This window comes from Pecten maximus, chromosome 11, assembly GCF_902652985.1.
Source record: "Pecten maximus chromosome 11, xPecMax1.1, whole genome shotgun sequence".
In the NCBI taxonomy this organism is placed as follows: Eukaryota; Metazoa; Mollusca; class Bivalvia; order Pectinida; family Pectinidae; genus Pecten; species Pecten maximus.
Window position 1 is genome coordinate 36071557 of NC_047025.1, and position 27895 is coordinate 36099451.

The 27895-nt window shown below is 35.3% G+C and overlaps 1 protein-coding gene across 2 annotated transcripts; it reads right to left on the minus strand.

Moving 5' to 3' along the window:
- LOC117337891 (core-binding factor subunit beta-like) lies at window positions 1–26425 on the minus strand. 2 transcript variants are annotated; one of them, XM_033899034.1, is made up of 6 exons: window positions 26239–26408; window positions 25940–26026; window positions 24555–24674; window positions 8839–8955; window positions 1675–1794; window positions 1–1294 (listed from the first exon to the last, which is right to left on the minus strand). In XM_033899034.1, exons 1-6 carry the CDS (start codon window positions 26398–26400, stop codon window positions 1265–1267), a joined length of 636 nt encoding a protein of 211 aa, XP_033754925.1. In that variant the 5' UTR covers window positions 26401–26408; the 3' UTR covers window positions 1–1264. The 2 variants fall into 2 exon arrangements, with proteins under 2 accessions (XP_033754925.1, XP_033754924.1); XM_033899033.1 differs by having other exon boundaries at window positions 1–1794; window positions 26239–26425.
- Between the last annotated feature and the right edge of the window lie 1470 nt (window positions 26426–27895).

Below are 27895 nucleotides of genomic sequence, written 5' to 3' on the forward strand. Positions count from 1 at the left end.
CATGTGCTGTGTTCGCGCACTTTTATGACACAAAATTAAGTAGCTGAAGCATCACATGAAAACAAAAGGAAGCAACGAGTCAGATAGCTCAAACACAAAGGCAAAGTGAATCAAACAAGCATAAAACATTGTTAAATCAGGTTAAAAAACATAAACAAATAAGAAATGAAAAAAACTTTGTAAAATCAAACATTTATTCAACTTAGTAATATGACCCAGAAAGGTTATAATAATTTTACAAAAAATAAACCATTCATATATATAATCTTTATATAGAATTTTATGGTACAAACCAGCAGTATCATCTCAACACTATGAAGGGAGATAACTCTAACCTTTTTTGAAGAAATTATTGATTTTTTACACATGTTAGAGTATAGGAATGAATGTGAGGGTGGCTTGTGGATAGCTACAGTCAGATCTGTTGCTCTCCAAGAGGGGGGCTCACATTCTTCCTTACCAAACTTCTCACACATTTTACTTCATAAATCTCATCATATATATCACATTCATACATAAATCTACCATTTTTACACAATATCACCAACTCATTTAAGCACTATTTGATATTTCATATGATTTGATAATTTATTCAGACACATTCACTCAATCACAGATATGTAGAGGTTAATAAAGTTTTACAAAGTTACTCAAACTTAATGCAAAGTAGTTTTTCCTATTTACATATCACTAGTATATCATCCTCTCAATTTTTCTCTACAAATATATGTTGCATTCTCAGGCATTGCATGAATTATTTAAGGCTATCATAGGATCTATATACCGTCATCTTGGTCCATTTCATATGACTAGAAAGTTTCATATGAACTAAAAAAGTTCCATACAACACTTTTGAATGATCTTTAAACAATTTACAACATCAAAATCTCACAATACTGAATAGACATGAACTAAAAATAACAGAAAAGCATTCATAAACAAATTGTTGGCAGTGAGAATGAAAAACAATAGGCATTCTAAATAATTGATGTTTAAATCAAATATTGTAGCCACATAAACTTCAAAAAATGAAAAGTTGAGACAAAAAATGAAATCATAATCATAATGAAAAAATAATATCACAAATATCAGAGAGAATATTTTGCCTTGACAACATTTTACAACAGTCACTGGAGCAGAAGAAAGAAGTTTGGTCTGCACCTCCAGGGAGGAAGCACGGACACATGGACAGATATCCAAGACGATTGCACAACACTGAATGTGTTCCCCATGACAACGGAGAAAACATGCATGGTGAACAGGCCTAACTCCACTCGTCATCCCATAGCTGGCCCTGAAAGTGGTGTAAAACAGTGGATGAAGCGTCTGTCAGGGTATAAATTACCACAACGATAACACAGCATGCAGGCCCGGTCCCTCCCCCGCCACGCCTCGGTCAACTGTGGTCAGTCCAAGACTCACGACCAAACTCTACCCTAATCTAGATAGACCCAGGAATACACACACTTCCCTATATAAACTTTCTGTGCTGCCGAACAATACTTTTTCTGTACTTTATTGCCATTTTAAAAAGTTTTGTACAAGTTTATAAAAGTTTTGTTAAGAGTGAATTTGTCTAACGTGAAGTGCCTATGGGTTGGCGTTTAGCAGGGGGGAGGGTGGGGGAGTCTAGTGCTTGCCTTCTTCTGCTATACACAACAAAGCCTCTACTACCTCTGCTTCCTGCTCAGCCTGTCTCTCCTGCTGCTGGCGGTACTGTCGTTGTCGTTCCTCAAACTCGCGCAGCCGTCGGTTATACTGTTCTATTTGATCTCTCAGCATCGCCGCTTCCACCTGCGGAAATACAAAACAAGGACGGGTCAGCAGGCAAAGTATACATAGGACACGAGCCCTGTGGGCTCCACACCCTGCTTTCTCACACTGTATCATACCAGCACCATGCACAGCGTCCGCCAACAGCTTCCGCATCACACAACAACTTTTGTCATCCTCTCACTTTGGGATGCAAAAAAGTTGAAAAGAGTTATAAATTATTGCACTTTTTGCTCATTTAGTGAAAAAAATATCTTCTTATTAGTTTCACCTGGTGTTTTTAGTGCTTTCATCATTCAATTAAGGGGACACACTCCGATAACGTGTGCTCAAGCTTAAGAAGTTTACGCAGTCGCCAGCTGAATCCACGCGGCCACATGCATCCCTAGGTCTCAGTCCCAGGGGTGTATCTAAAAACATTTCATCTTCAGTGTGCACGAGTTAAACATCATCAGCTGCCAATCTCAATGTGTTTCTTTTTGAAAATCCAAACAATGTAAAATTTTAATTGGTTTTTAAAGTTATTTTTCTTTGCCATACCCTTTAGGCCTATGAGTTTGCCTGCTACATATGGTAGAGATGTGAACATTTGCTGGCCCTATTACAAACTAGTCTCTAATAAAAGCCAAGCAAGTTTGATGCCAGCTGACTTCTACTTCAATCCATGGCTTTTATTGATTTTTTCTTTGTCTTATTGTTTCCATTGTCCCAGGGAAAACTTTAATTTCCCTCTGTTGCAGAAGTAAAGACTTATGAAATTCATCTGGCAGTTTGGGTTTAGGTGACCCTGGCATGAAGCATTAAGGGCCTTACACACAAAATCTGGATGCAAACTTCACATGCAAAAATTAAAAAGTGTGTGGAAGTTGAACAAGCCCATGATGGGTGTCTTTGTTTCCTTTGTGCCGGCTACTGGTACTGGAAACTGGAGGAAACAGATGCAACCAACATAGGGGTCAAACATCACCATGTAACAGAGGCCACACTGCTTCAACCTCACCCCATTGGTTTGAACCATGCAAGCAGCCTTCGTCTCAACCACACAGCTTCCTAATTGTGGAAATACTACACAAAAAAGCACTTTAACTACAGTTAGCTAATAGTGGGATAAGGAAGATGAAGTAACATATGGCTTGATTAAGTGTGCCCCCCTCCAGACAGCCAACCAGTCAGCCACCCCTGCACCCAGGTCAGGCAGCAGACTTAGGGTAGATAAGACTTCTCACACACACTGGGCCAACTCTGCTTAGCACTGTTGGCTTGTCGGTCTAGGGGCTCAAGTGATTCCTGACCAAAGTGTGGTGCCCATTTCCAAAACCTCGCGACCACAACAACGCTACAGCTGCTTCTTCTTCTGGTCCCCCCATAATTTACAGTCTGGGTGTGTACGATAAAACAGGGAAATATCAGAGGAGTAATTAAATATTACTGATTAATTATTGGAATTTCACAGAGCTATTGAGACAGGCATGAAAAATTGTATGGTGTAGGAAACACATCCCAAATCAATCATCTCCAACTAAACAAGCAGAATTTAATCAGACATCACCACAAGGATTAATTATGACATCAATATTCATTTCTGCATTCAATGTGCTAATATTCTTTGCAGAAGTTTTATTAAACATTTCCAAAAAAATGAGTCTGAAGCGCCAAACACGCCAATTCCAGTCGAGCACCTGATGTTTAATTAAGCACCCCACCAGAGAAATGTTGGGAAGGACAATCATAAACCATTTTCTCTTGCAAAGTTCCGCTTTAGACCAAAATTAGAGGAAATGTTTATCTTTGGGTGCACTGATTAACGACATGGAAATGTCAACATACCATGTCAAACAAGCCAAACTGTACATTACAACCAGAACCAAACATCTCCTCACCATCCCCCATATGTTGTGTGGTTACAAGCTGGTAACATTGCCTAAAGCACCTCTCACACAAAACATATCTCAGAAGGCAATCCTTTGGGGCATTCCAAGCAGCTCCAAGACACAGGAACTGGGAAACAGCCACAAATTGGCCTAACAGAACCTTTTGTTGTTATTGAATGATTTATTGTCTTTGGGTTTGGAAAAGTTTAAAAGTAAATAGACCTGGGTTTATTTTGATGAAAAGTGTTGTTGTTATGCAATGGAAGAAATAAACATTACATCTTGATTCTTCCTATTTGACCTATATAATTTTATAAAGTCTAACTTCACAATGAACAACTGCAATGGCAAATTAGTTTAGCACCAATACATATGCTGAATACCAGCACTGCTTGCTTCCAAACGTGGCTCTATATATTGCAGGTTTTCAAATCTCACAAATAAGCAACTTCAATATGACAATATGTCCTCCTTTCACTGAAGAGTTCCACTATTGAGGTTAAAGACCCAACATAATAGAGACAGGAAGTGTTAGGAGTCCTGGGTATTCATACAGGCTGGGATGGGTTCCCTGTGTGGGATATTGGGTGTCACCTGACATTTATAACACTTAATTACCATGGCAACCACATGTAGAGGATGCCTGTAAGTAGAGCCTAACAGGCTGGGTTTATTTTCTACCCAGACAAAAACTTACATAACCTCTACCTGCCAGCAAGTGTTCACACAATGACCTTACTAAATACACCCCTTCAGCTTCATTTGGTAACCAACATTGGAGCAAGGTGAGTTTGTCTTGTTGTAATGGGTTTACACCCTACCTAACCTCATCCAGGGACACATCTTGATTACTGCCTTAATTTATACATATATAATAAAACAGCTATTTCCTGTCAAAATACTTTTAAAAATTTTATAATGATGCTATGCAGATAAATTATTTAACTTTCAAATACAAATTTCTTTGGAAAATCTTCATTGAAATATGTAAGTAAAACAGTATATATTATCACTATTGTTATCATGAATCATTCTAACTATGTATAAAAGCAATTTGCATTTATTAGTAACTGTACTTCAGTAATGATTAAAGAATATATATATCATCTATTATTGAAATTAATGTATATTTTTATTCATGCTGGTATAATCCCATATCCTACTATAACAGAAGTATTAAATAAATCAGATTCTTCAATTAGACATTAAATTTTTTTTAATAAAAGAGGAAAAAATTGAATTAAGTTAAATTAATTTGAATTATTTCTTGTTCCGATTTGGTACTCTAATTCATCACAGCATTAGATCAATAATTACAGAATGAATTATTGCTATTTAAAATTCCTTCTCTAATTTACATTCATTGTTAATTTTGAGGTTTACCAATTCTACAACAATATTACCAAGAAGTTATTCACGAAAAATTCATTTTAAAGAAAAGCATAATTTTGGCATAATTTCCCTGTCACTGCTGCAAGATTTCTTTAGGAACTGGAATAGATTCCGAGCTTGTTTATCTGATATTTCAAGACTAAAAGACATTTCTCAACATTGCCATTAATCAAGAAGATGAGATGGACTACGTCTCCGTGGTGTGACCCTGATCCGCCCCCCTCATCCAGTTCTGTCACCTTTTGAAGAGTTTGCAATCTGTTTCACTTTTCCAAATTTCAACAGATGCAGAACAGCTACATTAACTGAGGTGCCTAATCCCTTATGTAACAAAGCTGTGTTTATACACAGACAGTGATTACTGTTGAAAAAATCTATCATTATGATGTATTGATACATATGCTTCACCATTTCTACTTGACAAATTGTATTTCATTGCTCTTCCAGATTTCTGTTGTGCTGTGATATGAATACAAAACACCCCTATATGTGTTTGTTGTAACATCAGAGTGAGAGCTGAACTCTCTAGTCTCTGGAGGTATTTCTGTTTATGAATACCAGCACCCAGCTGTAATGTCATATACGACCTTCATAATGTATTCATCTAACCTTCCCAAGCATGCTTTTTAATTCATGTTTATATTTTTTCATTTACTTAAAGAATGATAACTTTTTATATGTAAAGAACTTGTTTATATAGCGAATATTATTTTCGACTGAATATAGTTGAGTAGAAAGTTATATTTCTATGTAAAGATAGATGTAAAGGAGTCACTGAACATCATGCTGATAGGGAACACAAATTTACCAAAAAAGTATACATGTATTCATATATATGACATATGTATGGCTTTTTTAACTTAATATCACATGAAAAAGTATGTATAATGATACCAGTTTAGCCTGCACCCAAACCTGTATCAAACAGGTTTTACAACCTCATTTCTTAATGTTAAATGAACATTGAAAATAGTATTAGACGTAAACTAATTCTGTCTTTTATCGAGTCAGGAGTCTGCGATTGTTTTTTCAATTCTATAATTTCTTGATCTTCACTACTTTCATCAGAAAAACATTTCAGGTGAGTTTGATTATTTGATTGTATTCGACAATAGAGACAGACTGGAAGGCCTCATGCACTTCTTCCCAATTTAAAAATTAGCAGGTACAGAACAATTCAAGTACAATGAAGTAAATTTTCCTGATTAACTGATGTTCAGTGAAAATAATTCACATCTGTATTATATACCTGCATATACAAATGACATATTGATTAGTTTCTCTGTAGCTACAGTTTGTTACCACCTACATGACTGCCCATTGCTAGGTTTCGTCTCACCAACTGTATAGTCGATTTCGTAATTTACTGGTTTACCACCTACATGACTGCCCATTGCTAGGTTTCGTCTCACCAACTGTATAGTCGATTTCGTAATTTACTGGTTTACCACCTACATCACTGCCCATTGCTAGGTTTCGTCTCACCAACTGTATAGTCAATTTCGCAATTTACTGGTTTACCACCTACATGACTGCCCACTGCTAGGTTTCGTCTCACCAACTGTATAGTCGATTTCGTAATTTACTGGTTTACCACCTACATGACTGCCCATTGCTAGGTTTCGTCTCACCAACTGTATAGTCGGTTTCGTAATTTACTGGTTTACCACCTACATGACTGCCCACTGCTAGGTTTCGTCTCACCAACTGTATAGTCAATTTCGCAATTTACTGGTTTACCACCTACATGACTGCCCATTGCTAGGTTTCGTCTCACCAACTGTATAGTCGATTTCGTAATTTACTTGTTTACCACCTACATGACTGCCCACTGCTAGGTTTCGTCTCACCAACTGTATAGTCAATTTCGCAATTTACTGGTTTACCACCTACATGACTGCCCATTGCTAGGTTTCGTCTCACCAACTGTATAGTCGATTTCGTAATTTACTGGTTTACCACCTACATGACTGCCCATTGCTAGGTTTCGTCTCACCAACTGTATAGTCGGTTTCGTAATTTACTGGTTTACCACCTACATGACTGCCCACTGCTAGGTTTCGTCTCACCAACTGTATAGTCAATTTCGCAATTTACTGGTTTACCACCTACATGACTGCCCATTGCTAGGTTTCGTCTCACCAACTGTATAGTCGATTTCGTAATTTACTTGTTTACCACCTACATGACTGCCCACTGCTAGGTTTCGTCTCACCAACTGTATAGTCAATTTCGCAATTTACTGGTTTACCACCTACATGACTGCCCATTGCTAGGTTTCGTCTCACCAACTGTATAGTCAATTTCGCAATTTACTGGTTTACCACCTACATGACTGCCTATTGCTAGGTTTCGTCTCACCAACTACATAGTCAGTTTTCTGTCAGTGTTGTTCCCTTTTTTCTGAGATTGATGTTTATTTACTTCAGTTAGGTAATATTTATATCCATGTGAAATTGCAGTTTAGTTTTTGCTATAAGTGTTCATAAAACATTTTCCACCCCCCAACGTATGCAAAAGTACGGTAGGTTACCCATGAAAAAAAAGTTAAGTGAACACTTCTAACCGTACCCCTTTTATACCAATATTACTGTGTTTCTGCACATTTGCCTATTCATGTAGGGTTGTTTCTCAAGAGAACATATTTCACTTCCATATATATTCAATACTGGGATGTTCAAATCAACAACCAAATTGTGTTGAAGTGGTATTAATGAAACAGTAATGTATGATGTGGCTTTTATATCATGTGTACATGCACATATTTATTTCGCCATTCTTGCGAATGAAACTCTAGTTTTACACCTGATGAGAAAACCTTTCCTTTTTACCAACATTTGCTTCATTCACATAACATAACACAACAATGAGTAGCCCTTTGCTCCCCATACACCATCTGAATCGCCCTTTGCTCCCCATACACCATCTGAATTAACCTTTGCCCCTCATACACCATCTGAATCGCTCTTTGCTCCTCATACACCATCTGAATCGCCCTTTGCTCCCCATACACCATCTGAATCGCCCTTTGCTCCCCATACACCATCTGAATCGCCCTTTGCTCCCCATACACCATCTGAATAGCCCTTTGCTCCCCATACACCATCTGAATCGCCCTTTGCTCCCCATACACCATCTGAATCGCTCTTTGCTCCCCATACACCATCTGAATCGCCCTTTGCTCCCCATACACCATCTGAATCGCCCTTTGCTCCCCATACACAATCTGAATCGCCCTTTGCTCCCCATACAACATCTGAATCGCCCTTTGCTCCCCATACACCATCTGAATCGCCCTTTGCTCCTCATACACCATCTGAATAGCCCTTTGCTCCCCATACACCATCTGAATCGCCCTTTGCTCCCCATACACCATCTGAATCGCCCTTTGCTCCCCATACACCATCTGAATAGCCCTTTGCTCCCCATACACCATCTGAATCGCCCTTTGCTCCCCATACACCATCTGAATCGCCCTTTGCTCCCCATACACCATCTGAATAGCCCTTTGCTCCCTATACACCATCTGAATTAACTTTTGCTCCTCATAAAAACACCTGAGTTGACCTTTGCTATTTATACAACAAATGCACTGATCTTTGCTCCTCATGAAACACCTGAGTTGACCTTTGCTACTTATACAACCCCCTGAATTGACCTTTGCCCCTCATATAACATCTGAGGTCACATTTGATGTTGGCATACCATATATACATGGACACCTTTTGTTTCCCTATTTACACTTGAACTGGAACATTTGTTGATCTTTGAACTAGAAATATGAAATTTATGCAATGCTTACCTCTGCTCGTTCTGAGTCAAATTCTAAACATGCTACTCCATCCAGTCGATTTAAGTCCACCCATCCTCTCCATATTACACATACACCGTTCATTATAAACTGTGATTTTAGATGAACCTAAAACAAAAAATATTGTCCTGTGACCAAACGTAATCAAGCAGAGACATCATATACTGAAATTTGTTCAAATGGACAAAGCAGTTCATGTCAATTTAAAGCACTATAAATAGAAAGAGTTTAAAAAAAAAAAAAAACAGTGAACAGGAATAATTCTGTAAATAGCAATAACATATGTTAGTGGGAAGTCTGAAAAATGGTAAAGAATTATGTTCATTATTGAGCTTTGAATAGCATTGAAAAAGAAATGTGTTGATGAAATTTCACAACATTTGGATATCTGAAGTATCATGTCAAACCCTTGGATATCTGATGTATTGTGTCAAATCCTTGGATATCTGATGTATTGTGTCAAACCCTTTGGTATCTGATGTATCATGTCAAACCCTTGGATATCTGAGGTATCATGTCAAACCCTTGGATATCTGATGTATCGTATCAAACCCTTGGATATCTTATGTATCATGTCAAACCCTTGGATATCTGAGGTATTGTGTCAAACCCTTGGATATTTGATGTATTGTGTCAAACCCTTCGATATTTGATGTATCGTGTCAAACCCTTGGATATCTGTTGTATCATGTCAAACCCTTGGATATCTGAGATATCGTATCAAACCCTTGGATACATTATGTATCGTATCAAACCCTTGGATATCTTATGTATCATGTCAAACCCTTGGATATCTGATGTATTTTGTCAAACCCTTGGATATCTGATGTATCATGTCAAACCCTTGGATATCTGAGGTATCGTGTCAAACCCTTGGATATCTGATGAATCGTGTCAAATCCTTGGATATCTGATTATCATGTCAAACCCTTGGATATCTGAGGTATAGTGTAAACCCTTGGATATCTGATGTATCATGTCAAACCCTTGGATATCTGATGTATCATGTCAAACCCTTGGATATCTGATGTAACATGTCAAACCCTTGGATATCTGATGTATCGTGTCAAACCCTTGGATATCTGATGTATCGTGTCAAACCCTTGGATATCTGATGTATCATGTCAAACCCTTGGATATCTGAGGTATCGTGTCAAACCCTTGGATATCTGATGAATCGTGTAAAACCCTTGGATATCTGATGTATTGTGTCAAACCTTGGGATATCTGAGGAATAGTGTCAAACCCTTGGATATCTGATGTATCGTGTCAAACCCTTGGATATCTGAGGTATCATGTAAAACCCTTGGATATCTGAGGTATAGTGTAAACCCTTGGGTATCTGAGGTATCGTGTCAAACCCTTCAGTATTTACTACAGAAATATTTAATTGTCCAATGAAAGAGTAATAAATTATCTTCAGATTTTTCTGCAGTCTTTGTTGCTGATTTAATATTTAATGGGCACGTGTTTCAATAAATTTTATTTACAATAAACGACAGTGAAACCTTTTGACAAGTAACCCATGCAGAAATAATGATCCCTAGATTGGTGTAAGTGATAAAAAAACATTACAACTTAATACAATTTTACTGTTTCATAAATGTTATGTTCATGAACTGTAAAACGTTTTGCTGACTTTGTAGGCAAATAAATGACAGTGTTTTTCCCAATCACAGATGTACACTTGAAGCTAAGGCTTGGATCTCCCCTCTCGGCCAATTAAGATAAGAGGGTTTTAAAGACATTTTATCATCCAGAGTGGGCTGAGGAGGAGGGCTTAACAGCAGAGGTCGTGGAACAGGCAAACCTTAAAACTGTTAAAATCTAGGATTGTGTGTGAAAATGAACCATGCCTTCTGTCAATGCTCACTTGGTTTAATATCACAAGTCCAGTCCATTTTAAAGGTCCAAATTGCATCACACAAAACACAAAACAGCAAACACAAGGATTAAATATCATTGACAAAATACTTTTGATATCCTACCTATAACATATTCCACCTCTGGTTAATTTGTAGTTATACCTGGTGTACCTTTTGACATCACAATGCTATTTTTTTATTTTGAAAACAAAAAGGGGGGTGTTTAGTGTAACTGTGCATGCTATATACTCAAATAATTAAAGTAATGAGTGTCCTACAATATGATTTAATTATTTAGGTAATGAGCGTCCTACAATATGATTTAATTATTTAGGTAATGAGCGTCCTACAATATGATTTAATCATTTAGGTAATGAGCTTCCTACAATATGATTTAATTATTTAGGTAATGAGTGTCCTACACTATGATTTAATCATTAAGGTAATGAGTTTGTCCTACAATATGATTTAATCATTTAGGTAATGAGTTTGTCCTACAATATGATTTAATCATTTAGGTAATGAGTTTGTCCTACAATATGATTTAATCATTTAGGTAATGAGTTTGTCCTACAATATGATTTAATTATTTAGGTAATGAGTTTGTCCTACAATATGATTTAATTATTTAGGTAATGAGTGTCCTACAATATGATTTAATTATTTAGGTAATGAGTTTGTCCTACAATATGATTTAATTATTTAGGTAATGAGCGTCCTACAATATGATTTAATTATTTAGGTAATGAGTGTCCTAAAATCTTATTTACTTATTTAGGTAATGAGTGTCCTACAATATGATTTAATTATTTAGGTAATGAGCGTCCTACAATATGATTTAATTATTTAGGTAATGAGTGTCCTACAATATGATTTAATTATTTAGGTAATGGGTGTCCTACAATATGATTTAATTATTTAGGTAATGAGTTTGTCCTACAATATGATTTAATCATTTAGGTAATGAGTGTCCTACAATATGATTTAATTATCAAGGTAATGAGTGTCCTAAAATCTTATTTAATTATTTAGGTAATGAGTTTGTCCTAAAATCTTATTTAATTATCAAGGTTATGAGTTTGTCCTACAATATGATTTAATTATTTAGGTAATGAGTTTGTCCTCCAGTATAATTATGTACTGTTACCATACTTAAAAGGTCATAGAAGAATTAATGATATTTTGGTGTTGGTGACTTTGTAAAACAAATGACTTAAATTAGCGATGATTCATACCATTATATATATTTTTTCTCCCGAACATTCAATAAAATAAATAATATCTCATAGTATCATTTAGTTCACCAATTCTATCATTTAGATAAGGACATACGGGGTAGTTGTGGATTATCATAGCCATACCTTCACTGTGACAGCTCTAGGCACTTCTATTTTCATTGTGATAATCAGGTATATCTTTTTTTATTTGATGTAACCGTAAGAAAACTAAACATGGTGTTAAGTTTCTTGATTACCCTCCCTAGTAAGCAGTAATTATTTGATGTAACTATAAGAAAGCTAAACATGGTGTTAAGTTTCCTGGATTTGATGTAACTATAAGAAAGCTAAACATGGTGTTAAGTTTCTTGATTACTCTCCCTAGTAAGCAGTGATTATTTGATGTAACTATAAGAAAGCTAAACATGGTGTTAAGTTTCTTGATACCCTCCCTAGTAAGCAGTGATTACACATGGTGTTAATTGATACCCTCCCTAGTAAGCAGTGATTTTTTATGTAACTATAAGAAAGCTAAACATGGTGTTAATTGATACCCTCCCTAGTAAGCAGTGATTACACACATCTGTTGACACTTCTGTAGGAGTTGAGGAATGTATAAATATCAGTACATTTGTCTGATGAGAATTCATTGTAAAGAATAATGTGATATGTGTGAAATCTGTGTAGGAACTTTAAGTCTTCCCCACCTTTTATAATGTGGGTGGTAATTACTAATATCTAGGTCAACTGATTCATCCCCCTCCCTATGTAGAGGTCACTCGGTACAAATATAGGGCGGGGATGGGCATCCATATCTGACCCCACACAATAGAGAAGGATTCAGATATACACATGGAGTGAAGCACTCTACCACATAAATACTTATAGTATTACAGTGTACATAAAACAGCTGTAGCGGTTAGTCACAGTTAAACGGGGAAAACCCAGGGCCAAGTAGGACAGACAGTACTGACGGTACTGACAGCTGGAGAGGAAGTACGAAACACACAACATTATATAGTACTCCTAATCCTCAACTCAGATATACAACTCACACAACATTATATACTCCTAATAACAGATATACAACTCACACAACATTATATACTCCTAATAACAGATATACAACTCACACAACATTATATACTCCTAATAACAGATATACAACTCACACAACATTATATACTCCTAATAACAGATATACAACTCACACAACATTATATACTCCTAATAACAGATATACAACTCACACAACATTATATACTCCTAATCCTTAACTCAGATATTCTCCAACAGATAATTGGACGACACAAATATTAATTTAGTGCAAAATTTTAAAATGATGTATTATTCCTCCTGTATCATTTAACTTGCAGTGAACATTTTTGGTCTGAAGACATGTGATATTGGGTCTAAAGGCATCTGATTTGGGTTTGAAGACGTGTTATATTGGGACTAAAAACCTGTTATTTTGGGTTTGAAGAAGTGTTATTTTGGGACTAAAAGCCTGTTATTTTGGGTTTGAAGAAGTGTTATTTTGGGACTAAAAGCCTGTAATTTTGGGTTTGAAGAAGTGTTATTTTGGGACTAAAGATATGTTTTCTTTCCAAAAATAGTATAAACTGTTTAAGATTTCATTGGAGACCTTTGTGAAATTGTGATAAGATTCATCGTGTCTGAATAGCTACCGGTAGTTAGATATTAAAGTAATCCCTACAACATTTATCTAAACAACAGTATTAGTCACATGTTTATGTCCAAACACTTCATGCATTTAGTTCTCAACTGCGCAGTTAGAAAGATGAAATGATCAATTCACTACATTTTTTAGAGGTTGGTACACCAGGATTAAAAAAAGGTATATGCATCAGCGCCAGTATGTGACATCTCCGACCTGCTCTCAGGGTTGACAGACGCACATCAAAATATCACCTAGAAAAGTTGCCCCTGGGCACTCTCGCGTCCGTCTACAGGTATACCTGTGTTAAATCAATCATCTAGATATTTCCAATGATCATTTCTATTTGGAGTCACTTGGTTTCACGATCCCTTTAATACACTTACAATCGCTTCCATTAGAAGATGGAACATATGCAAAATTTCAAGCCATAGAAAACTAGATTAATTTTATAATTAAGACCTCCTTTTGACAACTGAACACCATAAACAACCTTATTCAAATTGCTAGTTGTTGTGGACTAATTAGATTTTTGAAATTAATGATAAAGAACTTGTACTTGATGGGACTCAGTAATAGGGAGGGTTTGTCAGTTTGATCAATTCATTTGATTGGATTGCTACATTTGAAATAATACTGATCCTATTCTTACATGGTTTGTAAGTACTTTGTGACGATACTAGATTATGAACATGTTAACAAAACAAGATATCTGATGCTTATATAAGTGAGGGATGACGTATACGTCTACCGTTACATAACAGATTATACCTGTACAGGTAAGTACTACATGAACAATAGGTGTGGTAGTCTCACCTGTCTAACTAATCATTAGGACAACATCATGTTCTTGACAGATAAATAAATTTAAAACAAATGTAAACAAGTTTTTCCTTAATAATTTTTTATACAAATTAATTAATTTCCTTATCTGTAACATAACTTGTACATTCGTTAGGGTGTTTGTCTATTCAATAATACTTCACAGAAGATGTGACCATAGAGGTAACAGCAAACACTACTTAACGAGCAATGTATAGTCTTCCAGCAAAATGTAACATTGTTTTAAAAGAGTTTGAAAATAAATCTTGAATTTGGTGACAACCAGCTACACAAGTAAACATATTGTGATGTCTCACAATAGTTACTGACATCCCACAATTACGATTCCATTTCATTTACAAAGCATACATTTCACGCCTCAGCGAATCCTCTGTATTGATTTCAATTGGCAAGGCTCATCCCACTTAGCCGCAAGGTTTTTTCTCTGTTTTTCGTTGTTTTAGGTTGGCCTCGCACCCTGTGTTTTGAGGGATTGACATTTCTAACACCAGATTTAGTGGCCAGCGGTACCACTAGGACCATCTCCGATGTTGAATAACATTGCTCGTGTTTTGATTGTTAAGGACATCTTGCAATGCTCAACAATGTGTAACATAATCTGTTTGACTCTACCAACATTTCGTCCTGCATTTCTGCTTTTGTTTAAAACTAAAAGGTTAATCATGGAAATGTTTTCAAGTGGATTTTGTTTAAGGGGCAAAATACTACAAAGGGCTGAAGATTTCACTCCTCAATTTCTCTATTGTTTTATCAAATACTTCTGTTATTGTGTTAGTCCTCTATACAAAGAAAGCTGAATTTTGCCCCACCAGATCATGATATCAAGTTTGATTTGTCAGATGTGCAGAAAGGAAGATTTAATTCAGAAAAAAAAACTGATTTATTAAATACTTCTGTTATTGTGTTAGTGATCTATACAAAGAAAGCTGAATTTTGCCCCACCAGATCATGATATCAAGTTTGATTTGTCAGATTTTAATTCAGCAAAAAAAAAAACTGAAGTGAATACCAGATATTTTTGATCTGAATCTGTCATGATGGTGGAGAAACTGTACACAAGATATAATTATCACTACATCTTTTCATTGTCTTCTACTTGGAGACAATGTATCCTAAGAGAGGCGAATCAAGCTGTTAACAGGAAAGTGCTACAACTTGTTACAGTCATGTATATCTCTTACTAGCCAGTCATTTTTTTTTTATATATTGAAAAATTCCTGTTATCGTCAATATGACAACTATATTTTTAATACTGATCACAAAAATATACCAGCTATTTTTTAAATATTTATCAAAGTTCAACTAGTGGGTTATACAGATATACACAGGATTTGGTAATGTGGAAATTAACATAGGATTTGTTAACATTTAGTACACAGTACGGTTGATCTGGACTAACTGATAAAGTACCTCCGGGGTCCCAGATCATATCTATATTTCTTTCTCTTCTCAATATCCTTGCCATCTGTCATGAAACATATTTTAATTTTTTTTTTTCAAAAAGATGGATAGAGTATGTACTTGATAACCTATTTCAGGACACCAAGTTTAGTTAGGAAGCACTGTCACCCTGACAGATAACAGTATTCTGACATATCTAACAATTCACGTCATACATATTCATCTGTCCCGTCCTAGTTGGAATTACTACCGTTAATTGATTCATTTAAATGTTTAAAACTGTCAATATATTCTGAAATTATATCGAAAGGATATTTCTGTATAATGAAATTCTAATTAAATAACCATATGACATATTATTGATAAATTGACGTAAGGAAATCAACCAGAAGGTATTATTCATATGACAGAAAAGTGTGCTTAAAAAGTGTTAAGCTAAATAATTCTTGCATTAAAAAGTAAACGTCATTACCATGGTTACAAGGAAATAGTTCTTAACGTATGTTGGATGTTAAGCTTATTGTATTAGTAAAGCCAATTTGGCATGCTAGAATACACAAATATGACTTCCTTTTCACAAGATCAAAACAATAGAGAAATCATTTGAACTTTAATCCTAAATAGTGTACGAACATCTATAACTTTGCATTTAGGGAATTATGTGATAAATATCCTTTAGTGAGCAGGAAACAAAGATCATTCAGTGAGCAGGACACAGAGATCATTCAGTGAGCAGGATACAGAGATCATTCAGTGAGCAGGATACAGAGATCATTCAGTGAGTAGGATACAGAGATCATTCAGTGAGTAGGATACAGAGATCATTCAGTGAGTATGATACAGAGATCATTCAGTGAGCAGGATACAGAGATAATTCTTCAATGAGCAGGATACAGAGATCATTCAGTTAGCAGGATACAGAGACCATTCAGTGAGCAGGATACTGAGATCATTCAGTGAGCAGGATACAGAGATCATTCAGTGAGCAGGATACAGAGATCATTCAGAGAGCAGAATACACAGACCATTCAATGAGTAGGATACAGAAATCATTCAGTGAGCAGGATAAAGAGAGCATTCAGTGAGCAGGATACAGAGACCATTCAGTGAGCAGGATACAGAGATCATTCAGTGAGCAGGATACTGAGATCATTCAGTGAGCAGGATCTACAGAGATCATTCAGTGAGCAGGATACAGAGATGATTCTTCAGTGAGCAGGATACAGAGATTCAATGAGTAGGATACAGAGATCATTCAGTGAGCAGGATACAGAGATCATTCAGAGAGCAGGATACAGAGATCATTCAGTCAGCAGAATACACAGACCATTCAGTGAGTAGGATACAGAGATCATTCAGTGAGCAGGATACAGAGATAATTCTTCAATGAGCAGGATACAGAGATCATTCAGTGAGCAGGATAAAGAGAGCATTCAGTGAGCAGGATACAGAGACCATTCAGTGAGCAGGATACAGAGATCATTCAGTGAGCAGGATACAGAGATCATTCAGAGAGCAGAATACACAGACCATTCAATGAGTAGGATACAGAGATCATTCAGTGAGCAGGATAAAGAGACCATTCAGTGAGCAGGATACAGAGACCATTCAGTGAGTAGGATACAGAGATCATTCAGTGAGCAGGATACAGAGACCATTCAGTGAGCAGGATACAGAGATCATTCAGTGAGCAGGATACTGAGATCATTCAGTGAGCAGGATCTACAGAGATCATTCAGTGAGCAGGATACAGAGATGATTCTTCAGTGAGCAGGATACAGAGATTCAATGAGTAGGATACAGAGATCATTCAGTGAGCAGGATACAGAGATCATTCAGAGAGCAGGATACAGAGATCATTCAGTCAGCAGAATACACAGACCATTCAGTGAGTAGGATACAGAGATCATTCAGTGAGCAGGATACAGAGATAATTCTTCAATGAGCAGGATACAGAGATCATTCAGTGAGCAGGATAAAGAGAGCATTCAGTGAGCAGGATACAGAGACCATTCAGTGAGCAGGATACAGAGATCATTCAGTGAGTAGGATACAGAGATCATTCAGTGAGCAGGATACAGAGATAATTCTTCAATGAGCAGGATACAGAGACCATTCAGTGAGCAGGATACTGAGATCATTCAGTGAGCAGAATACACAGACCATTCAGTGAGCAGGATACAGAGATCATTCAGTGAGCAGGATACTGAGATCATTCAGTGAGCAGGATCTACAGAGATCATTCAGTGAGCAGGATGAAGAGATCATTCAGTGAGCAGGATACAGAGATGATTCTTCAGTGAGCAGGATACAGAGATTCAATGAGTAGGATACAGAGATCATTCAGTGAGCAGGATACAGAGATCATTCAGTGAGCAGGATACAGAGATCATTCAGAGAGCAGGGTACAGAGATCATTCAGTGAGCAGGATACAGAGATAATTCTTCAATGAGCAGGATACAGAGATCATTCAGTGAGTAGAATAGAGATCATTCAGTGAGTAGGATACAGAGATCATTCAGTGAGCAGGCCAGGATACAGAGATCATTCAGTGAGCAGGATACAGAGATCATTCAGAGAGCAGGATACAGAGATCATTCAGTGAGCAGGATACAGAGATCATTCAGTTAGCAGGATACAGAGATCATTCAGTGAGCAGGATACAGAGATCATTCAGTGAGCAGGATCTACAGAGATCATTCAGTGAGCAGGATACACAGACCATTCAGTGATAAGTGTGCAGATATCCCTCAGTGAGCAGGTTAAGGAGATCTGCATATTTCACCTCCACAGCTCTTGGTAGTTATCATACTTATCAATACTTGGAACATTATCAGATATTTATTGGCAAAAGGTTATCTTTAATTCAATTATTTATAAGTCAATGTTTTTTTTATGCAAACTCTGTGAGGCAGACAATATCCTAAAACATGGTACATTTCTTACGTAATACCTCCACTGTCAGACAGTTATTTTCTTGTCAGTTATGGCTCATTTACATTGGCTATGTATTCTCTTTACGTCAGAGTCATAATTACCCTATAAACAACTCCTGTCAAAGGTACAATGGGTGTACAGTACATGTCAGCTCACATCACATACACTTCACAACTTATTGAACCCAAGCTTTTGGCATAAGTTGTATTTACCCTAATAATCGTATAGGTTTCCTGTTGGATACAACAAAGGATTGGTAGGTCTTTTTAAACATGCAAGTGCACAAGGTACAGCTTTATGATGTTTATCAAATATTGGCCAAAAAGATAAGGATATTCCAAAACACTCTGGGGCCAGTACAAAGACTGGAAACAGATTTGTTTTTTGTCTTAGAACCTCATTACAAGTTTTTGGTACCAGACATAGCTGTGGTACAATAATAACTCGGTAATATCAACATGTAGATTTTGTACTCCCTACTAACATTATGTACTTTATAACCCTTGGTGACTATACACTAAACAGAGACAAAAGAATTACAACATGGAAAATCCATGTTTTATAAATAACCACTGTTTAGATATATCATTATAATTGGATCCCTGTGGTTGTTTTAATTCAATTTTTTATATCAAAAATAAATACGTAGAAATGGAAAAACACCACTGAGTGTAGAGAAAGGGGTTAGTAATTACCTCTACATAATAACTAGACAATCCCATAGTACACACAGCAAAAACAAGGAGAGGTGTAGGGGTCAGGACCTCTCAACTCTCACCCCCACGCTTGAGTGCCTTCCTGATAAAGTGAGTCACCTAACTTAAGATTTCTGGCAGTTTTGATAAGGTGAACCCCAGCTACCGAACAGGAAAGTGAACAGGAAAACTCGCTATTCACTCTGACAAAGCTGGCTTAAGTATCTTCCTTATACTTTCCTGTGTATACAACTTTATTTCTAGTTTGGGCAATTATCACACCACAAAATATTGTTTGGAGGTAATCAGAGCCAATCATCATCACACTCCTAATTCGGGGGGGGGGGGGGGGGGGGGGGGGGGGGGAGTGATCATACATACAGCCAATCATCACCCCACACTCCACCCCTAAAAGGGGGGGGGGGGGTCATACATAACTACAAAACTTCTAATTCTTTCTTTGGTTGATGGCTGGCATACATAACTACAAAATTTCTAATTCTTTCTTTGGTTGATGGCTAGTGATGTTTGGTTGAATTGATGGCTGGTGACCCAGTAGCTCAACTGATTAGACCATTTGTCTACACAATGGAGGTCCTGGGTGCAAGTCCCAGTTCACTGCAGTCCTCCTCTGTTACATTAATATCCAACAGGAGGACTCAGTCTTTTTCTCTATTTCATTTACCTCAGAATCGTAAAACTTCTCTATTTCATTTACCTCAGAATCGTAAAACACAATCTCCTATATCCAACACTTTTCAATCATTAACTAACATATTTATCCTGCATTTAGCCCAGGGTTGAATCATAAGGTATATATGTATCAATATTGAATTCCTTACCAAACATAGTTTAAGGTGTCAGTGCTCTCTATGTTAGGTTGACAGCCCCTTGAATAATGATGAATTTGTAATTAAAATGTAGGGAATCATCTTATCTAATTGACAATCTTACATAACCTTAACCTCTTAATAAATTGTTTTTTTTTCTTCTTCTTCTTGTTTCATATTCAGAATTATTATAGACAAAACATTATTTATGTAGCAAAAGTGATTTAAAAGTTACACTTGAAATGTAATATTACATTTCTTGAAACCCTACAGTGACATAACTGACAAAGCTTAGTCAAATGGCTAGTTAGTTCAACAAGAAATCCAGTAAAACTTAACATATAAGCATTGGCAGGGAGAATCCAAATGGTCCTAATTTTAAGCTAAAAATTCTATTAGGAACATTAAGAAAATCTTCTTCAGAAAACAAGAAACAAAAAAAATGTTAACTCTAAGCAATTTTTGAAGATTTCTGTGAATACTAAGATGCTATGACTTTTACAACAGCGACCAGGAAATCATTTCCTCATACTATGAATTTTAATTCCACGAACAGGATCTCTGTCTCATCCATTTTAATCCACTACCTGGGATCTAAACTTTGTTGGGAGTGTATTAAAATATCAATCAGCAATCAGAAAGTAAATTAAACATCAATTAGCAATGAGACAGTGACTTTAAACATCAATTAACATCCAATACAGTAAACAACACCTAGCTATATATAGTAAACAAACTGAAATATAAACAATCCTATACTTCAATATCTACAGTAGAAAGGTGTATATACATATAGATATATTGTTAGATAATAAGTATGTTGTAAGTGTAAATTTATCTGACGAAGATGAGTTTACTAATTGGTAAACAGCTGTGGTACATTGTCTATTGTATGTGTCATCTGTGTAGGACTGTATTATCTGTGCCCCCTCACCACTGTATTATCTGTGCCCCCTCACCCCTCCTCCGCCCCCATTCCACCCCCAAGGGTCGAGGACTTCATTATCTTTAGCCTTTCTTTATTTGACTGAGGAGGGGGTGGAAATCCCAGCCTAAACCAGAGTAAACACCCATCAAACTTATAGGATAGGTACAATAATGAATTTCAGAATGTGAATAAACTTTATATATTTGGAAAGCATTAAATTTTATTCCATATCCTAAAATGCTGACAAAACAGATGAGTCATAAGATATAATTAAGTTTGAAGTACATAGCTATCCTTATACAAATACACCATCATTTCCGTATTAATCTATCTGCAATTTCAGGTACTTAAGAATGTGTATTTTAACCGAAATACATGCTTATGAAACAAATTCCATTACATCTTCTAATTTCAGTACAGATATAGTGATAAATAGCTTGCAAGTATTACATGATAAGGTTATACTGCCACTCAGCAGTAATTCCAATACTTTCAAAATTCCCGTAGGAAAACTAACGGAAAATCCTTCCTAAAATACCTAAATTTTTTGAGAATCACAATATATTCAACCAAATCAAATAATGTTTACAACAGCAAAAATAAAGAAAAAATGGCTCATAAATGATTGACATCAAATGGCATCTTTGTACAAAAAACAAACAAACAAATAAACGCAATGACCACAATACACCACACAAACAATTTAGGTTGTACCTAAATCAGATTAATTTAGTATGAACTTTGTTTTCAGACGGTGATCAATCATTGCAAGTCAAACATTTTGTGATTGATCACAAATTTTAAACAAATGCTATATTTGATCCTTCCTGGAAAGATTTATACATATCAATGTACCTGGTGTATCACTGGTATTAACATTAACTTATCCTTAAGTTTGATGTATTTCGATTCTTGTTTTGATATGAAATAACACAAAAACAATAAAAATCGCACACAGTAATTCTCATATCTACAATAGGTATCAGTCCTAGTTTTACTAACGATAATTAAACAATTATGGGTGTCCACAAATTTCTGTACCTTTCAGGATAATTTTCCTTTCTTTTATAAACTGAGTACTTAAATGAGTAACTGACAGGAAAAATCATTTGTTACATTGTAAATAGTTCTGATTTGCTACAAAACCACATCCAGATTAATGGGCTGTGAGTTCAGTTGCAATAGCATTATTTTTAATGGTAAATAAAACAGTTACGGAATCTTTATGTAAAACATGCTCGACTTTTAAATAAAGATTCTGTATCTGTTTTTTATTTTGCATCTGAAGGATTGAAAAAATAATTCTTATTCACCAGTGTATCCTTATACAAGTACTGTATTATTATGTGAAGTAGCAGATATTATCAGTGTGTTTGTTTAGATTTAATGTTTTCATTATAATAATTATATCACACTCATTATAATAATTATATCACACTCATTATATTAATTATATCACACTCATTATATTAATTATATCACACTCATTATATTAATTATATCACACTCATTATAATAATTATATCACACTCATTATAATAATTATATCACACTCATTATATTGATTATATCACACTCATTATAATAATTATATCACACTCATTATAATAATTATATCACACTCATTATATTAATTATATCACATTCATTATAATAATTATATCACACATTTCTTCATATGTTTTTAGATTTTCATTTAGTATACAAATGTAATTTTTCTATACACTAATTTATCTTTATCAAATTTTTAAACATTATTTATCTCCTTATCTGAAGACCTGACTGACCACAGTTAAAGCTGAAGAAGGCCACCAGATGGTGGTCCATAGCTACCCATGAGTAGAATTATGTGTTGAGTGACATATTTTCTCAAGAACTTCATTTATCATCATTTATTTATGTTTTATTTTAAACGTCATATTATGTATCTTTATTATACTTTGAGTAAATTTTACATTAATGTTCTACAACCTAAATGCTTTAGAATATATGTCAGTCTTCTTGAAAATATAATGATACATTAGAATATATCTACAAATAGAACAAAATAGATACCGGTAAGTGTAAGATTTCTCAACAAAATTGCAGTTTTTGAAATCTCCATAAGTGAAAGGAATAGAAAAGTCATGAAAATAGTAGTAGGACTTATTTGTACCCAAAACAATTGATGAAAATAATACTGGAGTATAAACCTGGTATTTGTATGAAAGCTTACAACAAAATTCCTTACAACAGTAAAACACTTGTCCCCTCATTTCAAATTTTTTTTTATAAAAAGTGGGATTTTATTTATATAAAGGACTTAATTTTGTAGCTTCTGTAAGATAAATATGAGAATATAAAAATCTATATTTGAATGAGACATTAATAATGGTAAGTTCTGTAATGTAGTTTAATTAACCTAACCACATTCAACACTTCTCTGTTAGAAGATCTTAAATACTGGAAATGAAAACCCCTGCCTGGCATTGTGGATTACTAATGCTAAAATTAAGTTACTACTACAATTCAATTATTACCAAACCAGAATCACTGTTTAATTTGACAGAGAAAGGGAGAGTCATTCTCTGTTGTAATAAATAATGGTTTCTGACTTTCTAGTGACAAACAAAAGTTACAATCGAAACTGAGTATCTTATCACGAAAATGAATTTAACACATTTAAATAATAAAGTTTTCTTTTTCCATTGCTCCATTTCTCTATATTGGGGAAATCTTTACAAACATCATGCCATCATAAAAATACAAAAATCATTCTTTAGACCTGTTTATTAACTGTCATTAGAACTGAGGAAAACAGGTTTGTATTGTTTGATTCATTATCATGTATACATTATAGTGTTATTTCTATGTTGTTCTTGTTTAGCCATCAAACAACACTCTTAATTATAACAGTGCTAATAAAGTCTCAATTTAATTGAATTTCTTTTGGTATAAAGAAATCAAATGACAGAATCAGAGCTAGGAAATGTACTATTAAGAGTTTTTAGCCAATTTAAGATGTGAATTTGTAATATGCATTTACATAGTTATTATTAATACATGTACTTTTTATTTATGGTGTATTTAGCCTTTAAATCACTAATGTCATTAAGTATATTTAGTGTTGCTGGAAATCAAGGGTTTAAACAAATATTCAGATTTTAATATATCATCTATGTGTTTAGATCTTTGATAGGTCTACCATGTCTATAATATAGATCAATGTGCTACTGATGATTGACTTTTCTTCTTTCTTCCTTTTTTTTAAAAATCTATAAATGAACTGACTCATACAACATCATTTACATTTTTGCTAAAACTTTAACATACCTTTCCAACTTCTCTGTCAAAATCCACAAATTCTCGTGTCGTTACTCTGTCTTCATCCTTGTCTGACCATGCATTTGAAGAAAAACTAAGTTGAAGATTTGTTCCCGTACAAACAAAGGCCTGCAAGAAAAGGACACATTTAAACAACTTGAAGAAAATTATGTATTCTAAAATAACTAAAGAAAGGAGAGTGATAATGGATATCTCCATAAAACATTTTAAAATTAATGAAAATCTGAGATTCTTTATATATTTTTTCATATTCATTTACAACCTAGATATTATTTCGTCATTTGTCTAAACTCATTGATTTGTTTATATTTATAAAGTGACCAGGTATTACACAACATAAACATAGATCAAAATTATCATGAAGTCTTGTTATTGTACATATGGCTAAACACAAAAATATCAAACTTTTGGTCACTCCATAATGAAAAAATAAAATATCACTACCATCATAAAAAATATTGACTAACAAAGTACAATGTTTGATAACTCACTTAGCTTGGCAGTATTTTATATGAAAACAAAGAAATATATAGTGTGTAGTTCTTTATATTTAAAATCAAACAAATTGATTATGTTCTGAACATGGTATTAACCGACCTTAGATTGTAGGAGTTACCTCCCTTCCGCTAAGATGTCCTGACAGTGTTGGGATATTTATGAAATGTTTTTTTTTTCTAAATGCACGAAGAATCCCTTTTGTTTTGAATAAAGTTCACGTAGACAGGACATGCAATTTTAATTTTATTTTTTTATTTTTTTTTCTTCTTAAATTGAACATGTTTTGGAATTTTCAGTTGAATTATGCCAGAATAATTCTCCATTGGGAATGAAATAATTTATAAAATGTGGTTTATAAATCAATTTCTTAACTGAGTTTTACTTGTGCAATACGGCATTATGATATGCATGTATACGCAATTTCAATTTAGATCTTGAAAGATGTACAGTTAGCGGTCATGTTTTTTTCATATCATTACAAAATACTATTATGTACTACACATCACCAAGATTTAGTAAGCACTAACATATCTTAAAATACAATTACAAAAAAATGTCATTGATGTAAAAATTCATAATTAAGATTTTCAGTCAAACAAATCATGGGACACCGGAAAACAATTCAATCGTTGTCTTCAAACGAAATGTATTCAAATTTTATACGTATACATACTCATTAATTTTCACGTCACGGTCATACGTGCGCGCGTAATTTTTACTGCTAAATAACTCGAAATAAAAATACTTTAACAAACAGGTATTGTACTGAGAATATAAAACTGTAACAATATTATTATGTTATATGCACTAAGGCTATTGTCACGGTCCTAACGGCAGGTTAACGATGAGTATGTGTATTGGACCCAACTACTTACCAACGCCGCATGCCCTTCCCTACATTCTGTCTGAAATCGTAACTGCCGCTCCTCTGGTGGTCGGTCCCTAAATCCAGTGTATTTCACCTAGAACAGAAGATTAAATCCAGGATTAAAAGAAAACACAAAACTACTTCCAATTCAATATCACAAGAATTATAATCCTTCAAATTTGGAAAACTTCCCGAGAACACATAAGTTAAACAACGTGTTTACGAAAGTAACGAAACTTCGTCATGTGTGACCCAACAGAAAACTTGCCAACTTCCTCGTGGTAAAGTTGGGAAAATAACACTAACCTCACATTCACGACTAAGTTTTCTAAATAGTTCTTCATTTTCAAATGTCGACCTCTGATCGGGAACGACTCGAGGCATAGTTCTCGGTACACTAGTCCCGACTTCACAACACAACGTGTTCGTAACGAATGACAGCATGCTGTCTGAAGTCACTTCATTCATTTCTAGATCACAACAATACCGAAGTGGTGGCGTAAACACCCGAGTAATCTGATTGGTCGGACGAAATATTTCCGAGGCACGATTTTCTCCGAAGATTACCTAATAAGGAGATCCTCGTCTTCGGCCGGCCGATGTTAGCGCTACGTCACCGGAAACTGTCGAAGGGCCTGCTTATTATGCAAATGACGTTATCAATATTTCATGACGCACTTCCTTATATGGAACAGGTGTGTTGTTCATCTCATGAATAATTAATCAATTTGCCAAATATGGTATATGGTGACCTAGATTTTTACTACACACGGTCAAAGGTGTTACAACCGAGCCACGAGTTTCTCAGGACACGAATCATGCTTCTTACGACATCATCAAGATGTTTTCAATAGACATCACTCTGCTGATTTAAATGGCACGGGAAAAAAGAAAAGAACTGCAGCTCTGTATCTTCATTTAGAAAGTAAACAAGGATTGTTTTGGTCACGAATTCTGTCAACGCGGTGTTTCGGTCACGAATCTGTCAATATGGTGTTCTTCAGTCACCCACATATTTTCAAATTCCGTGATTTCTCATTTACAGTACTAAATATTTCGTGATAGATCAGTCCAGCCTCCATCAAATCCATCATACGGACTCGATCACATCGCATTGGAAATGAATCAATGCATTTCCAATAACATATTTAACGACCCGTTACTCGATGTCATATCACGTTTAGTTTAATGCAATATGATTTTATGGCAGTTTGACTATATATAGTGCGGCTATATATCGACATTAACCCGAATAATGGGACTAGGAAATATTTGTGTAATCCTACCATAACAGATATATACAACATATAACGCTTAGAACACGTCTTTTGATCAATCAAGATATATAAGTTCTCCCACCGATTTATCGTCAGTACTAGAGAATTGCCGGAACAAGATAACTGTTCAAAGGACAGAATTCAATCAATAAATGACCACGGACATACTGTAATACAAGTCCGTCATACACCACCACGGACATACTGTAATACAAGTCCGTCATACACCACCACGGACATACTATAATACAAGTCCGTGATACACCACCACGGACATACTGTAATACAAGTCCGTCATACACCACCACGGACATACTGTAATACAAGTCCGTCATACACCACCACGGACATACTGTAATACAAGTCCGTGACACACCACCACGGACATACTGTAATACAAGTCCGTCATACACCACCACGGACATACTGTAATACAAGTCCGTGACACACCACCACGGACATACTGTAATACAAGTCCGTCATACACCACCACGGACATACTGTAATACAAGCCGTCATACACCACCACGGACATACTGTAATACAAGTCCGTCATACACCACCACGGACGTACTGTAATACAAGTCCGTCATACACCACCACGGACATACTGTAATACAAGTCCGTCATACACCACCACGGACATACTGTAATACAAGTCCGTCATACACCACCACGGACATACT

Bases quoted from the DNA above. Each gene is read 5' to 3' on its own strand.
- LOC117337891 (XM_033899033.1), bottom strand. From the start codon at position 26,400: ATGAATGAAGTGACTTCAGACAGCATGCTGTCATTCGTTACGAACACG. The intron at 24,675-25,939 runs GTAAGTAGTTGG...CTTTTCTTGCAG, and splicing joins GGGAAGGGCATGCGGCGTTG to GCCTTTGTTTGTACGGGAAC. The intron at 8,956-24,554 runs GTATGTTAAAGT...TTTTTGTTTTAG, and splicing joins TTGACAGAGAAGTTGGAAAG to GTTCATCTAAAATCACAGTT.